General features: G+C 42.6%; 1 protein-coding gene across 2 annotated transcripts in view; it reads right to left on the bottom strand.

Moving 5' to 3' along the window:
- LOC132831508 (synaptotagmin-1-like) overlaps window positions 1-18,173 on the bottom strand; it is a 151,428-nt gene that overhangs the window by 51,964 nt on the left and 81,291 nt on the right. For both annotated transcript variants that reach the window (XM_060849698.1, XM_060849697.1), the window contains exon 2: window positions 3,343-3,528. In XM_060849698.1, the coding sequence (XP_060705681.1) occupies window positions 3,343-3,493 (151 nt within the window). In that variant the 5' untranslated portion in view covers window positions 3,494-3,528. The remainder of the gene's footprint in view (window positions 1-3,342; window positions 3,529-18,173) is intronic.

The raw sequence follows: 18,173 nt of genomic DNA, 5'->3' as shown, positions 1-18,173 counted from the left end.
GGAAGGACATACTGGCACTGGAGCATGTCCAGCGGAGATTCACATGGATGATCCCTGGAATGGTAGGTCTAACATACGAGGAATGGCTGAGGATCCTGGGATTATATTCGTTGGAGTTTACAAGATTAAGGGGAGACTTAATAGAGACGTACAAGATAATACATGGCTTGGAAAGGGTGGACACTAGGAAACTGTTTCCGTTAGGCGAGGAGACTAGAACCCGTGGACATAGTCTTAGAGTTAGAGGCGGTCAATTCAGAACAGAAATGCGGAGACATTTCTTCAGCCAGAGGGTGGTGGGCCTGTGGAATTCATTGCCACGGAGTGCAGTGGAGGCCGGGACGCTAAATGTCTTCAAGGCCGAGATTGGTAGATTCTTGTTGTCTTGAGGAATTGAGGGCTACGGGGAGAATGCGGGTAAGTGTAGTTGAAATGCCCATCAGCCATGATTGAATGGCGGAGTGGACTCGATGGGCCGAATGGCCTTACTTCCACTCCTATGTCTTATGGTCTTATGGGATGCTCTTTGGAGGAGCGGTGTGGATTTGATGGGCCGAGCAGCTTCTCCCCCCACTGTAGGGATTCTACATACTGGCCCAGTAAAGGCAGTCAGTCAATTAGGTACAGGTTGCAAATGCTGGCCTTGGCATATCCCATGGAAGGAGTTTTAAATCACCGAAAGTAGATGCACAGCGTTATGTCTCTCTTTCTCAGTTCATTATATCTGGTTGGCATGGATGAGTTGGACCGAAGGGTCTGTTTCTGTGTTGTATATCTCTGTGACTCTATGACTCTATTTTGGTTACTTTGTGCACTTTAAGTGACTTTGATGCTTAAGTTTGACTTAAGCTTCCATAGCCCAGTTGGATAAATTTTAATGCACTTCAAGGCATCTGATTTGGACAATTAATGTGGCACAGTCAGTGTCATGCACCTCCCAAAAGAGCAAAAATATTCTTCTATCCATCCATTCAGACAGAGATAAATCCTACTGCAATATCTCAAAGTCCTCAAATCAAGGATATTTCTCAGTCTCATCAAACATCAACATTAAAAGGTTAATATAAAGATTATACTTAAGGAAAGCTTATACTTAGACCACAACAGCAATTTGCCATATGCTTACTTACATTTCCTCGCATGCACTGAAAGGGTTAACAAGGAAAGAAAAAGAAATAGTGTGAAATAAAGGAGGAAGTGAAAAACAATGAGAAATGAAGCAAAAAGAAGCTAGCAGGTATATTTTACAGTCTTGTGCTCCTGCTGCACAGCTTTCCATGCCCAGAATTAACATTATGTCAGACATAAACTGATTTTTTTGACTTGTATTCCTGTCACCACACTCCTGAGCTTCGAGAGCTCGCTTGTAAAATTTGTCCCATAAACTCCACAGGGAGGCAATAAGCATTCAGGTTATATCACACTTCGAGAAATGAGGTGAAAAATATTTGCTAAAGTCACTTAACATGGAAATAACGTTTAAATAGAGGAACCACCAATTGCTTTCATAAAAGCTACTCACCTGCTAAAGTAAACTGATTTTGGCAGAATTCATTGAATGCAGTGATCACTATAGTTAATCAGGAGTTAATCACCCTTACTCCACATTCAGATAAGTCTCACATCCAGATGTAAAATACCCTTTGACATAGCCATACTCACCACTGTATAAATCCTTGATATACATTGATCCATTACTGTAGCAATTCCTACTTCCCACATTCCTCACTGTAACGCTCTGATATACCCCACACCCCTTAATGTAACACTCTCTGAATTACCCATACTTCTCACTATAACTTTGATATACCTCACACCCCTCACTGTTACACAATGATATACTCCACACTCCTCACTAGAACACTCTGATGTACCCCACACCCCTCACTGTGACACTCTGATATATCCCACAGCCCTCAATGTAACACTCTGATATATCCCACACCCTTCACTGTAACACTCTAATATACCCCACACCTCTCACTGTAACAATCTGATATACCCCACATTCCTCACTGTAACACTCACTGATATCCCCGCACCTCACGCTGGAACACTGATATATCCCACACCCTTCACTGTAACACTCTGATATACCCCACACCCCTCATTGTTATACTCTGATATATCCCACAGCCCTCACTGTAACATTCTGATATACCCCACACCCCTCATTGTTATACTCTGATATATCCCACAGCCCTCACTGTAACACTCTGATATATCCCACACCCCTCACTGTATCACTCTGATATACCCCACACCCCTCATTGTTATACTCTGATATATCCCACAGCCCTCACTGTAACACTCTGATATATCCCACACCCCTCACTGTATCACTCTGATATACCCCACACCCCTCATTGTTATACTCTGATATATCCCACACCCTTCACTGTAACACTCTGATATATCCCACAGCCCTCACTGTAACACTCTGATATATCCCACACCCTTCACTGTAACACTCTGACATATCCCACACCCTTCACTGTAACACTCTGATATATCCCACACCCCTCACTGTAATACTCTGATGTACCCCAGACTCCTCACTGTAACACTCACTGATATCCCCACACATCTCACTGGGACACTGATATATCCCACACCCCTCACTGTAACACTCAGATATACTCCACACACCTTACTGGGACACTCTTGATATACTCCACACTCCTCATTGTAACACTAATATATCTCTTATTGTGGCACGATGGCACAGTGGTTAGCACTGCTGCCTCACAGCGCCAGAGATCCGGGTTCAGTTCTCGCCTCAGGCGACTGACTGTGTGGAGTTTGCATATTCTCCCCGTGTCTGTGTGGGGGTGCTCCGGTTTCCTCCCACAGTCCAAAGATGTGCAGGTCAGGTGAAGTGGCCGTGCTAAATTGCCTGTAAGTGTTAGGTAAAGGGGTAAATGTAGTGGAATGGGTGGGTTGTGGGTCGGTGTGGACTTGTTGGGCCGAAGGGCCTGTTTCCACACTGTAAGTAATCTAATCTAATCTGACTCGTACACAAACTTTACATTCCCAATATTATTGCCATAAGAACCTAATTTCCATTGTGAAGACCTGGCAATTTCACTGAAACTGACACCCGGAAGCGGCAAGAACAAACCAATATAAATACCGGAAGAAACATCAAAGCAGCGCTTCACATGAGGCTCCAACAGCACTGATGATGTTTCCTAGCCAGGGAACGAAACGTTTGCAGCAAAAACTTTCAGCTCGGCGAGCAGAACCACAACAACGGATACCCGAGCTACAAATCTTCAATCAGATTTATTTCACTGAAACATTTGTTAATCTAATGTTAGAACTTTGGCTATTATTACTTACTTGGTATTTTGCTCAGTTCATTCATGAATTTGTTCTTCATGTGTGAGAACACGTCATGTTTACTCGGTGAATCTGTGGCATTGTGCTCTGTCTCTGGTTCTGGAGTTGCGGTGGTAGATACCATCACGGCTTCTCTACGTGCTGGATTCATGTTTCAGCCTTCAACCAGACAGCTGGCTGGTGATCCTAAAGATGTTGGAATGACCGGGTTATTTGATTAGAAGGAGGCTAGAAAATGCCAAGAAGAAAATACATTGACAAAGGTGCAAAAGCAAAACATCCAAAATGGTAGCTTGAGTTGAGACAACAAGCCACTAAGCAAGAAGCCTCAGGACAAAATAAAACATCCTAAAATAATAACCATCTTCTGTGTGAAAGAATTTTTGCCTAGCCCACCTTTAGTTCCTTTAATGATTGTCTTAAATTGGTACTGCATCGTTGGTAGCCCATTGATAATGGAAACAATTATAATATCATTGAGCAGTATGTCACAAAAGGATAATATTTGGCTTAATAAGACTATGATGGTTCTTCTGAAGTGCAATCCAGCTAGCATCACTCCATGGCTCTTTCTTCAATGTCCTACCATACTTATCTATTTATCCCAGTTTTCAGTGGAAAACTTCCATTGAATTTGCTTTCATTTCTCCATCAGACAGTGCATTCCAAATCCTAACCATAATTTGCAGAAGAAAGTTCATTCTCATGTCACCTCTGATGTTTTTGTGGATCAAAATGCACTCTAAAAGCTTCTTGATTGTTGCCAAATAAAGAGTTCTTGGAGTGCAGGCTCATAGTTCCTTGAAAGCAGAGTCACAGGTCGGGAGGATAGTGAAGAAGGCATTTGGTATATTTGACGTTTTGGTCAGTGCATTCAGTATAGGAGTTGGGAGGCCATGTTGCAGCTGTACAGTACATTGATTAGGTCACTTCTGGAATACTGCAAATTCTAGTTCCCTGCTATGGGAAAGAGGTTGTTAAACTTGAAAGGGTGCAGAAAAGATTTACAAGGATTGAAGGGTTTGAGGTATAGTGACAGACTGAATAGACTGGGCTTATTTTCTCTGGAGTGTCTGATGCTGAGGGGTGACCCTATAGAAGGTTATAAAATCATGAGGGGCAAGGAAAGGGTGAATAATCAAGGTCTTTTGCCCAGGGTAGAGGGGTCCTATAGAGGGTATAGGTTTAAGGTGAGAGGGGAAAGGTTTAAAAGGGACCGAATTTGCAACTTTTTCATGCAGAGGGTAGTGCATGCCTGGAATGAGCTGCCACAGGAAGTGGTGGAGGCACTTTTAAAAGGCATCTGGATGGGTATCTGAATAGGACGGGTTTAGAGGGATATGGGCCAAATGCTGGCAAATGGGACAAGATTAATTTAAGATATCTGGTTGGCATGGATGAGTTGGACTGAAGGGTCTGTTTCTATGTCCTCGGATGCTGCCTGACCTGCTGTGCTTTTCCAGCACCACTCTAATCTAGACTCTGTTTCTATGTTGTACATGTCTATGACACTATTTATGTAAAAAGCTGTTTGGTTATGGTGCCTGTGGGTCCACTTGAAAGCAGAGTTAGGAAAATTTATAACGGGGAATAGAGAAATGACAGATAATCAAATGATTACTTTGTTCTACTTTCAGATCCAAGAAATGTCCCAGAATGAAAGATTCAAGTGACTGGAGAGAATGAGTAGATGAAGGAAAGTTACACAAGAATGTTTGTACTGGAAAAACCCCTGTGACTGAATATTGATGAGTAAAAAGTGAGGTCTGCAGATGCTGGAGATCAGAACTGAAAATGTGTTGCTGGTTAAAGCGCAGCAGGTCAGGCAGCATCCAAGGAACAGGAAATTCGACGTTTCGGGCTAAAGCCCTTCATCAGGAAGGATGAAGCCATTCCTGATAAAGGGCTTTAGCCCGAAACGTCGAATTTCCTGTTCCTTGGATGCTGCCTGACCTGCTGCGCTTTAACCAGCAACACATTTTCAGCTCTGAATATTGATGAGTCCCAGGATCTGAGCACTCACACCTGCGTGTTGAAGAAGGTGGCTATAAAGATTGCTGAAGCATTGGCAATTATCTTTCAAAATAGCATAGATTTTGGATTTGGAGACATGGATGTTGGACTGGGGTGTACAAAGTTAAATATCACACACAACACCAAGTTACAGCCCAGCAGGTTTATTGGAAGCACTAGCTTTCGGAGCGCCGCCCCTTCATCAGGTGGACCACAACCACGTGATGAAGGAGCAGTGCTCTGAAAGCTAGTGCTTCCAAATAAACTCCTGTTGGACTATAACCTGGTGTTGTGTGATTTTTAACTTCATAGGTTTTGGAATGATTCCTGCAGATTGAAAGTTCTCAAATATCACCTCACTATTTAAGAAAGGAGTAAGGAAATAAAAGGGAATGATAGCCCCATATGGTATACATCAGTAGTGGGGAAAATGCTAGAATTTACCAGAACTCTGTCTTCATTAATTGAATTTAAATTCCAGTAGCTGCCATGGTGAGATTTGAACCTATGGCCCAAAAGCAAGAGCCATTGGATTTCTAGCCCAGTGACGTTACTGCAAAGTCACCACCACACCTCGATATGAAGAAAAACCCAAACGGCTTCTTTTCGAATACTGTACGCCGTTGTGGTCACTCTGTTCCAGGAAAGATATTATTAAACTGGAAAGGATTCAGAAAAAAATTACCAAGATGTTGCCAGGAATGAAGGGTTTGTGTTATAAGGAGAGGCTGGATAGGCTGGGACTTCTTTCACTGTAGCTCAGGAGGTCAAGGGATTACCTTATAGAGATTTATAATATAATATGGAGTATAGATAATGGCAGGTGTCTTTTCCCTAGGGTGGAGGATTTCAAGACTGGGGGAGGGGAGCATATTTTTAAAGTGAGAGGAGAAAGATTTTCAAAAGACATGAGGGGCAGTTTGCTTTACACAGAGAGTGGTTCGTGTGTAGAATGAACCTTCAGAGGAAGTGGTGGATGCGGGTATAGTTACAACATTTAAAAGACATTTGGATAAGTACATGAATAAGAAATGTTTGCAGGGATATGGGCCAAGCTCAGGCAGGTGGGACTAGCTTAGTTCGGGAACATGGTTGGCCTGGACTGGTTAGTCCGACAGGCCTGATTCTGCGCTCTATGACTATGACTGATGCTGACAATTTTTAGTTAAGCAGAAGTTTTGGTGTTAGAATTAGTGTTGAGTTATCTAGTTCCTGCACAACTTTACATTATCAGGGAGGTGCTTGGTTAAGTGGGGTTGTGAGCATTGTTGCAATATTTAGATCTTTGGAAGCACTGCAATGTTGAGGTGAAAGGGCCGATGCACATCAATTTTCCAAGGTTTGATTCAATTAACCTTTTGAATCTCTAGCAGTGACTTTAGATGCTGAAGGCACTGGGGAAGATGAACAATGCAGAAATTGCAGCTAAGACAAACTGTGATGAACATTAGTCAGAGCAAAGATATTGGGGGAAATCCAAAACATTCCTTTACCTTCTCAATCACAACTTCCAGGGACAGTTCCAAAAGATACTATGGACATGCAAACTCAATGTGAAAGTTATTGAAATATGAACATTGAGCCAAGTCTAAGCCCATGTTTATTGGAGACAGTTTAAAAGGAAACAGATTTCAATCAGTTAGAGGACAAAATAGAACTGATGTTAGGAGGTTGTTTTAACTCAATGAGTGGTTGGAGAGACCTTGGAGTAGACCATCAGAGGCAAAAAACTCTGGAACTTTGATGCCTGAATGAGGATTACTCCGTGGTGTGGGGTGAATTGTCTATCTCATTTGTCTTTAACTCCTGAATGTTTTTCCAATCTGGAAATAAGCAGAAGCTAACCATATGAATGGCAATATGTCACTTGAGAAAAATGAATAAAAACACAGTATGAAGTTAATTCCTAAAACTAACTTAAGGGTACAGTTCACAAGTTAATATTTTTAAGCAACATTTTCAGGTGTCTCATGACACACCTCTGGAGTAGGTCAGCATTGAACCTGGGTCTTCAGGCTTAATGGTCAAGGTCAAATTGTCATTGTCCTACGGGACTGTAGAGCTGCTCTATCATTAGAAAGAGAGAACTGGTGGTGGTTTAACCTGAGGGTCATCCATGCCTCAGGCACAGTGAGAGATTGAGAAGGAGAGTCCTTCATGGTAACTTCAGCAGGTGGGGAAATGGAACCCACGCTGTTGTTGGCATCACAAACCGACCAACCAACCAACTGACAACCCCCAAAAAAATGACACTACAATTCTGCAACAAGAGCCTAACACCCAGTTGTATGTAGAACCCAAATGGAATTCAGGTGAGGAATTGGAGCATCCAGACCTGTGCAACTGATCGACAGCCAATTTAATTTTGGATCCATAACATTTAATGCACAAATCTTCTCCAAACCAGGAGTAGTTGACATTTGGAAGAATTAGCTATCTAACATTCTTAAACATTGACTTAACCTTTCAAGAGAAGTTGGATTAACTCTTGATCCTATGATATGTGGAAGGATATTAACATAATTTAGAGAAATAATAATTTTGTTCTTAGGTCAGGACCTGGAGGACAAGGTGAATTAGGAATGTACTCATTCTTAACAGAAGATGTCTTTTTGTTGCAAAGATCACAGCAGAACCAAGATAGCTTACTTATTTTCAAAGTTAAAAATCACAGAACACCAGGTTATAGTCCAACAGGTTTAATTGGAAGCACACTAGCTTTTGGAGCGTCGCTCCTTCATCACTATCACCTGATGAAAGAGCGTCGCTCTGAAAGCGAGTGTGCTTCCAATTAAACCTGTTGGACTAAAACCTGGTGTTGTGTGATTTTTAACTTTGTACACCCCAGTCCAACATCAGCATCTCCAAATCATACTTATTTTCACGCAGTGACTACACTTCAAGAGGCAGTTTGTTCTCTGTGAGCTGTGTATGCGTTTAAGGTGTGGAAAGGGTCATATAAATGTGAGTTGTTCTTCATTAACTGTCTCTTTAGAGACTGTAGAGTTAACGTAGTGTCAGCCATGCCTCAAGGTAAACCCTCTCACCTTAAGATGTGAAAACATGAACAATGACCTCAACTTTGAAGCTGACATTACAGAGAGAGACTGCTTTGTAGAGGGAACCTGCTTTGTAGAATTAGTTCTGTGATGCCAACAGTGCAGGTTCAATCCCCACGCCAGCTGAGGTTAATATGAAGGTTCCACCTTCTCAACCTAGCTCCTTTCTTGAAGTGTGGAGACAACCGATTGTCTGTCTCTCTAATGGGGGAGTGGGATGACTGCCATTTCTTTTGATACAATCCCAGCTCAACATGAGAGTTCGCTTAGTGCTACTTCTAAGAAGGAGAGCGGGGGGGTCTGCCCTGTTTCCTGACAACTGTTATCAGTCATTTATCATTGTCAGAAACAGATTATTGTTGTAAAATGTAGTGCTGGAAAAACACAGCAGGCCAGGCAGTATCCGAGGAGCAGGAGAATCGACGTTTCGGGCATAAGCCCTTCTTCAGGATTCCTGAAGAAGGGCTTATGCCCGAAACGTCGATTCTCCTGCTCCTCGGATGCTCCCTGGCCTGTTGTGTTTTTCCAGCACCACATTTTCCAACTCTGGTCTCCAGCATCTGCAGTCCTCACTTTCTCCTAGAAACAGATTATTGTCTGGGAAATATTTTGGGATTGAAAAAGTCCATTGTGTCCATTTGGTTCCTGAAAAATGGACTAAACAACATTCCCGTTCTGAGGAAGGATCACTCAATCTGAAACATTAACTCTGATTTCTCTCAACGAATGCTATAGGTATAGTTAATGATAGTTGTCTTTTTCCTAGAATGGGGGATTTCAAGACCAAGGAGCACATTTTTAAGCTGAGAGGAGAGAGATTTAAATAAGACATGAAGGACAATTTTTTTACATGGAGGGTGGTTCGCGTGTAGAATGAACTTCCTGATGAAATGACGGATGTGGGTATGATTACAACTTTTAAAACATTTGGGTAAGTACATGAATAGGAAAGACTTGGAGGGATACAGGCCAGGAGCAGGCAGGTGGGACTGGTTTAGATTGGCATTATGGTCGGCGTGGACTGGTTGCCGAAGGGTCTGTTTCCCTGCTGTATGACTCTATGCTGCCAGACTTGCTGAGATCTTCCAGCAATTTCTGTTTTTGTTTTGTGTCCACTAAGATTTCTAATTTAGTATCATAACCACTAAACTAATGTAAAGTAATTTTTCCATGTGGAAAGGCAGAATAGGATCATAGTTGCGGTAAATAATAAAATTACATCTATTCCAATGGAAGTGAAAGCCGTGTCCAATGACACTAATGTATTTAACTCTGACTCCTTTGGCATTCAACACAGTAGCAGACATTTTACTGACAACTCTATTTATCCATTCCCTGTTGCCTGTAGGAAGCTCAGCTCCCTTGTCATCGCCTGGCATTGCACAGCGCTCCTTCAGCAACCCCCAATGTACAGCTCAGAGGATTCCACCCCTGCAACCCTTTCATCCCAGGAGCTCCAGCATATACCTTGACTGGTTGGGAAAGGTTGAGCAGGAAGAACTCAAACAGAAATGAAAATGTCACCACGGTATTATCAGCCCATGTAACCTTTCCATTCATATTTATATTTCATGTTGAAATCTTTCACAAACAGTCAGAGGTGGTGTGGCTTCCATGGTAACCACTGGATGTGTCGATCACACAGCTTCGTGGTAACTGTTACATTTCCCAATTCATTTACACCACATTTCTGTGGATAGTGGATATCAGGCAAGCTGCCGTTTGCTGGGGAGATTTAACAAAACTCGCCTCACCTGCTTCTATCTTTATTCTTAGCCTTCCCTTAACACTGGCTGGGTTTGTCACTGTCTGCAGTGAAGGGAACACTTATCTGCACCCCATCTCCCACCCAGACTGCTGGCCCCAATTCCATCAGAAAGTGCACAAGTGTGGATGATAGTTCAGAACTGGTTAAATTAATCAGGAAAGAGGGTCAAGAAATAAATTTATTCTTAATCAAGAAAGTTGTAATGCCCTCAGCGAACATGAAAATAGGAATGGCAGATGGAGTTTAATTTAGATAAATGCAAGGTACTGCATTTGGTTAAGATGAGAAAGGGCAGGACTTTCTAGGGCCCAGGGGAGTGTTGTCAAACAGAGTTACATAAGGAGTGCAGGTACATAGTTCCCTCAAAATGGCGTCACTTGCAGTCAGGGTGGTGAAGAAGGCACTTGGCATGCTGGGATTCATTGCTCAGAGCATTGAGTACAGGAGTTGGGACGTCATGTTGGGGCTGTTCAGGACATTGGTGAGGCCACTTTCAGAATACTGCATTCAATTCTGGTCACACTGCTGTAGAAAGGATATTATTAAATTGGAAAAGGTGCAGAAAAGATTTGCAAGGATGTTACCATGACTGGAGGATTTGAGTTATAAGGAGAGGCTAGATAGGCTAGGACTTTTTTCACTGGAGCACAGGAGGTTGAGGGTGACCTGATAGAGATATAAAAATTCATGAGGGACCATGAGAAGGTAAATAGCAAAGGTCTTTTCCCAAAGGTAGGGAAGTTAAAAACTGGAGGGCATAGGTTTAAGGTGAGAGGGGAAAGATTTAAAAGGGACCTGAGGGGCAACCTTTTCACACAGCGGGTGGCTTGTGTGCGGAATGGACTGTCGGGGAAGTGGTAGATGCAGTACAGTTACAACAGTTACAATACATTTGGACAGGTACATGAATAGGAACGGTTTAGAGGGATATTAGCCAAACACAGGCAAATGGGACGAGTTGAGTTTGGGAAACTTGGTCGGCCTGGACTAGTTGGACTGAGGGTCTGTTTCTATGCTCCATGACTCTATGACTCTATAAAGAGCTGGGAGATGCAGCAAGAGGAAGGGTTTTCTTCAGTTATCCAGTAGGGTTAATGGAATCAAAGTGATAACTCTATTTTGCTTTCTCCACAAATGCTGCCAGATCTGCTGAGTTTCTCCAGAAATTTCTGTCTTTTCTCAGATCCCCAACATCTACAGTTCTTTGTTTTAGTTGCCAACAGTACTTCAGCTGATGCTAACATGGTGGTTAACCTCACGACTCAACTCTTGTCCTTTCAAAGAATCGTTGAAACATTAATTCTGTACCTCTCTCCATGGATGCTGTCTGATGTGCTGGCAATTTCTGATTTTTGACTTTTGTTTTTAGTTCAGCTTTACAGTATCCACATCATTTTGCTTTTCTGCAGATTGCATGATGCAAACAGACTATAATTCTAGAAAGGTCAAACAATAATTACAAAGGTAGACTTCTGGAATCTCACATTGTGTGGCCAATGCAGTCAGTAAACACAGAAGAGAAGCAGATGGAATGTCTCCCCAGTGGGGAGAGAGTTATACTTAGGGAGGTGCAAATAGTCCCATCTATTTCTTCATGGATCTTTGACCAGAAGGATAGAAAACTAATTGATGGACCTAATGGACTAATGCTGAAGAGCTTATGCCCGAAACACTGACTCTCTTGCTCCTCGGATGCTGCCTGACTGGCCGTACTTTTCCAGCGCCACATGTTTTGATTCTGACCTGCAGCATCTACACTCCTCACTTTCTCCTAATCGACTAATGGACCTGTTACATCACCAAATCTCCCGTGGTCTTTGAACCTTCATTTGAATGTGTCAAGCATCTAGCCCATAAGTAACACAACAGTGAGACCCCAGGCACATTGTAATCTGGTTTTAGCACTGGGGTTGAGAATAGCAAGCAATAATCCAGACACACAGCCATATTTGTCTCAAGACCATGGTAAAAGTCTTCCAAGTCCATTTCTCTGGAAAAGAAATCCTTGTATTCACCTTCAAATTGGACTAATTCCTTGACTACAAATGTCATCCTCTTATAGCATCACCAACTTTGAAGAAATACTGCAAACACTGCCTCAGCTAACTGGACATTACATTTCTGAACTCTGACAATGAAGTAATATACATAGAGTCATAGAGATATACAGCATGGAAACAGACCCTTCGGTCCAACCCGTCCATGCCAACCAGATATCCCAACCCAATCTAGTCCCACCCACCAGCACCCAGCCCATATCCCTCCAAACCCTTCTTATTCATTTACTCATCCAAATGCCTCTTAAGTGTTGCAATTGTACCAGCCTCCACCACTTCCTCTGGCAGCGCATTCCATACAATCACCACCCTCTGTGTGAAAAAATTGCCCCTTAGGTCTCTTTTATATCTTTCCCCTCTCATCCTAAACCTATGCCCTCTAGTTCTGGACTCCCCGACCCCAGGGAAAAGACTTTGTCTATTTATCCTTTCCATGCCCGTCTAGATGTCATAGTTTTTAAAGTTATTCTTAACTACCAATATTTTATTTCCCTTTTCTTCCTTCTATGCTTGTGTGTGCATGTATATAAATATATGACAATCATGATTGGGCAGCATGGTGGCACAGTGGTTAGCACTGCTGCCTGGGTTCAATTCCCGTCTCAGGCAACTGTCTGTGTGGAGTTTGCACATTCTCCCTGTGTCTGCGTGGGTTTCCTCCGGGTGCTCCGGTTTCCTCCCACAATCCAAAAATGTGCAGGTCAGGTGAATTGGCCATGCTAAATCGTCCACAGTGTTAGGGGTAGGGGAATGGGTTGCTCTTCAGAGGGTTGGTGTGGACTTGTTGGGCCGAAGGGCCTGTTTCCATACTGTAAGTAATCTAATGCATAAACAATCAGGATTCTGATTTCAACCTAAAGAGATCCTTTGTGTACTATTTTAATTTGACATCCTAAAAATGGAGTTGAACAACGCACCACAACTGATTCAAAATGAAATCACTCTGTTAATTTGGGACAATGCGAGAAAAATTAAAAGAGACTGAAACAGTCCCAGGGAGGTTGTATACAGATCCATATGACTTCAAGCAATGAAAACTTCAGGCATATTTAACTTTACTTAGCAATGGTTCTTCGTTAGTTGCTAAGCCAATAGCTGAGAGAACATTTCTGATAATTTTTGAAAATAATTAAAGTTAATTTTGTGCTCTTCTCAATGTGGAAATTGAGGATTGGAAAGCTTTTCATCAGCCACATTCAGAATTAACTTTCTTGGGTCACGGTTTAAATTCATAGAATCGCAGAATTGTTCAGTACGGAAGGGGGCCATTTGACACACCATGTCTGTATCAGCTCCCAAAAGAACTACCCATCTAGTCCCACTCCCAAGCCCTATCTCTGTAACCCTCCAACTGCATCACTTTCAAATATATAATCCAGCTCTCTTTGGAAACTTCCGATGGAATCCACCTCCCCCACTCTCCTGGGCAGTGCCAAATCCTAACAGCTCTCTGTGTGAAGCAGTTTTTCCTCATCTCACTCTGAGCTGTCTTGCTGGCAATCTTGAACTTGTGAACCTTAGTTTAGATCACCTACAGTATGGAAACAGGCGCTTGGGACCAACAAGTCCATACCAACTTTCCAAAGAGTAACCCACCCAGATTCACTCCCCTATTCTATTTTTACCCCTGACTAATGCACCTAACACTATGATCAATTTAGCATGGCCAATTCACCTGATCTTTGGATTGTGGGAGGTAACCTATACAGACACAGGGAGAATGCATAAACTCCACATGGGCAGTCACCGGAGGTGGGAATCAAACCTGGGTCCCTGGTGTTGTGAGGCAGCAGTGCTAAACCACTGAGCCACAGTGCTGCCTACTAACCTGCGCTGACATACTAGCCAGTAGAAATAGAGCATCCTTCTTTACCCTGTCAAAATTGTTCTTAATTTTGAAACACCTCAATAAGGTCAACACTTAATCTCCTCTCCTCTAAGGAGAACAAGACCAATCTCTCTAATCTTACCTTGTATCTAACATCTTTCATGCCTGGTATCATTCCAGTAAATCTCATTTGAACTCTATCCAGGGACTTAACATCCTTCCTTAAAGAAGGTGCCCAGAACTGAACATAATAGTCTACATGGGATCTGATCAATGATTTCTAGAGATGTAGCATCACTTCTTTGCTTTTATACTCAATGCCTCTACTTATAAATCCAAAGATCATATTAGCTTTCTTAACAACTGTTTCAATTTGCCTGGCCACCTGCAGAGAATCGTGTACATGATCCCCAAAGTCCCTCTGCTCCTGTACTCCCCTCAAAATTGTACCATTGTTGCTGAATTGTCTCTCTGTGTTTCTTCTACCAAATGCATTACCTCATGACTCTGCATTGAATTGCATCTGTAAGGTGTCTGCTCAAATGGCCAACCCGTCAATGTCCCTCTGAAGTCACTCAGCATTATTTTCACATTGCACCATTCTCTCTAGCTTAGTGTCATCTGCAAATTTAGAGTTTTGCAGTCATCATAGCCTCATTTGGTAAAGTCAACTATCAGAAGTCACATGACATCAGATTATAATCCAACAGGTTTATTTGAAATCATAAGCTTTCAGAGCGTTGCTCCATCGTCAGATGAAGCAACTTCCTTTGGAAGTTCATTCCACACATGAACTACTCTCTGTGTAAAATAATTACCCCTCATGTCCTTTTTAAAGGGTGGTATGGGGGCTCAGTGGTAAGCACTGCTGCCTCATAGTGCCCCCAGTTCAATTCCAACATCGTCTGAGTGTTGGTGTGGAGTTTGCACATTCTCCCTTGTGTCTGTGTGGGTTTCCTCTTACAGTCCAAGGATGTGCAGGTTAGGTGGAATGGCCATGCTAACTTGGCTACAATGTCCAGGGACATGTAGGCTAGATGGGATTGGCCATGGGACAGGGTTGGGGGGTGCGGGGTCTGGGAGGGATGCTCTTTGGAGGGTCAGTGTGGACTTGATGGGCTGAATGGTCTGCTTCCACACTGTAAGGATTCTAAATTTCTTTTCCTCTCATCTTAAAGAATGAGACGTGATAAAAAGAAATTCACGACAGTACAAATGAGTGAGTTTTGAAGTTATTCCTGTTCATATTGCGATGTAATTGCCACTGTAAAGGGGTTATACAGGCTTATGCTGCTAAATCTTAATACATATGAATTGATTTATGCCTTTTAAAGGCTATTTTAAGCTACACGCTAATGTTAGTCTCCTTCCACTAGCTTATCATTCAAAGGCAAAATGGTCATAAATGATGCACTTTTCCACTTAAGGTCATGAGACAAGGTGGGTAAATGACAGGTAAACAATTCTCGCCCTTATCCTCATTTCTCTGAGGAAGCCGTGGTGGGGGGAGATTTGAGAGGTTGCACAAAGCTACCCAGAAAAAATGTTAGCATTTCAGCATAATCCTGTCGATAATTTCCAAATCGTTTACATGAGGAGATTTGAAATGGCAAAGTTACAGACATTGCATGCACTTACCTGGTACGAAGATATCTCGATGAAGAGAAAATATGGGCTCTGTGTTCTTTAATAAGCCCTGAATACATTTGTACAGTTAGTTATGAATTATAAAGGAGATGACTCACTTGGATGTCAGATTCTGCGAATGTCAAGGAAATCCTACAGCCTCCATAGGAACTTCACTCAAGAAATCGGTTTATACCCTCTCTACAAACCGTGTTCCTCTCTAACAGCAACAGGAGTAAATAATCCACCCTTCAAGTATACTCATTCCTTCCCCATTGACCCAGAAAACTACTTTACCAACTGTGGATGCCGTAAGAAGCAGAACCAGAAAAATTGCGGACACAGGTTTATGTACTAAGAAAATTTTGAGGAATCTTTCACAAGTAGAAATCTCAGGCTGGAGCTCATCGGGAGAATTCTGTCCCATTCTGGGCACCACACCTTTTGGAAGAATATCAAGGATCACAGCTGAAATTTATTCATTTCCAGTTGCAGGGAGGTTGTTAATTAGGGGACATAGATTTAAGATACCCCAGAGGGTAGCAGAGAAATGGGCCTGCAATTATGTGGTCATAGAACCCCCATTGTGTGGATGTAGATCATTTGTCCCATCAATCCAGACCAACTCTCCAAAGAGCATCCCACAATCTTTCCCTGTAACACTGCATTTCCCCGGCTATCCCCACCTAGCCTGGGGAAAGGCAGGGTTACAAAGGCAATTTCATAGAACATAGAACAACACAGTGCAGAACAGGCCCTTCAGCCCTCAATGTTGCGCCGACCTGTGAACTATTCTCAGCTTATCCCCCTACACTTTCCCATCATCATCCATGTGCTTATTCAAGGATTGTTTAAATCTCCCTAATGTGGCTGAGTTAACTACATTGGCAGGCAGGGCATTCCACACCCTTACCACTCTCTGAGTGAAGAACCTGCCTCTGACATCTGTCTGAAATCTATCACCCCTCAATTTGTAGTTATGCCCCCTTGTACAAGCTGACGTCATCATCTTAGGCAAAAGACTTTCACTGTCTACTCTATCCAATCCTCCGATCATCTTGTATGTCTCTATCAAATCCCCTCTTTCCCATAGCCAATCCACCTCACCTGCACATCTTTGGACTGTGGGAGGAAAATGGAGCACCCAGAGGAAACCCACGCAGACACAGGAAGAATGTACAAACTCCACACAGACAGTTACCCTAGGGTGGAATTGAACCTGGATCCCTGGCACTGTGAGGCAGTAGAGCTAACCACTGTACCACTGTGACCATTTATGTTCAAATGGGAGAAGCCTGATTGAGCAGGAGGGCTAAAGGGCGATTTAGTGCAGTGCTTAGAATCATTAAGAGCTTTGACAGATAAATGAAACAAAATCATTTCCAGTTGCGGGGGGTGGGGGTTTGTTAAGGACACAGATTTAAGATAATTGGTAATGATACCACAGGAGAGATGGAGAGAATTTTCTTTTACACATATATAGCTTATGATCTCAAATGTGCTATGTGAAACACAGATATATAGAAAACAGGAATAGGCCATTCAGCCTTCAAGCCTCCTCCATCATTAAGTATATTCAACTCAATTCCCTCTTCCACTTTCCCCGCTATCCTTTGATCCATTTAGCCCCAACAACTACATCTAACTCCTTGAAAAGATTCAATGTTTTGGCCTTAACCAGTCTCTGAGGCAGAGAAATCTACAGGCTCACTACACTCTAGGTGAAGACATTTCTCCTCAATGGCCTATCCATTTCCTTAGACTGTGACCCCTGAAGTAGATTCAATCATTCCTTTCATAGGGAGTTGGGTATATCCCTGAAAGGGAATAACTTGAACAAACACAGATAATGCTGGAGAAACTCAGCAAGTCTGGCAGCATCTGTGGAGGGAGAAACAGTGTTAATGTATGGCACTTCTTTAAAGCTTGTAACTTATATGTCTGTGGGGAAAGAGTATTGGGAGTCTGGTCCAGTCCTTCCCAAACTTTTTCACACTGTGATCCCCATCATGAGGTTTGAAAATTGTTGCAATTCCTCAGTGAGAACTTTTTCTTTAACTCATTCACGGGATGAGGGCATCACAGGCTAGACCAGTATTTATTGCCCATCCCTAATTGCCCAGAGAGCAGTTGAAAGTCAACCACATCGCTGTGGGTGTGGAGTCACATGTAGGCCAGACCAGGTAAGGTTGGCAGTTTCCTTTCCTAAAAAAGATTAGTAAACTAGGTAAGTTTTGCCAACAATCAACAACAGTTTTATAGTTATCATCAAACTCTTGACTTATTAAATTCGAATTCCAACATCTGCCATAACAGGATTCAAACCCAGGTTCCCTGAATATTACTGAGGTGTCTGGATTAATAGATTAGCAACAATAGCAATAGGTCACCCTGTACAGACTGCATTAGAGTGATAGGTCTGGTATCCTTGCTGGAGTTGGTCAGTACAACTCTGAAAAGCCAGATATTCCGAAAGGAAC

The sequence above is a fragment of the Hemiscyllium ocellatum genome, chromosome 33 (genome assembly GCF_020745735.1).
Source record: "Hemiscyllium ocellatum isolate sHemOce1 chromosome 33, sHemOce1.pat.X.cur, whole genome shotgun sequence".
Classification (NCBI taxonomy): Eukaryota; Metazoa; Chordata; class Chondrichthyes; order Orectolobiformes; family Hemiscylliidae; genus Hemiscyllium; species Hemiscyllium ocellatum.
Note: the sequence above shows the minus strand (reverse complement) of the source record. Positions and strands in the feature narration are given on the sequence as shown.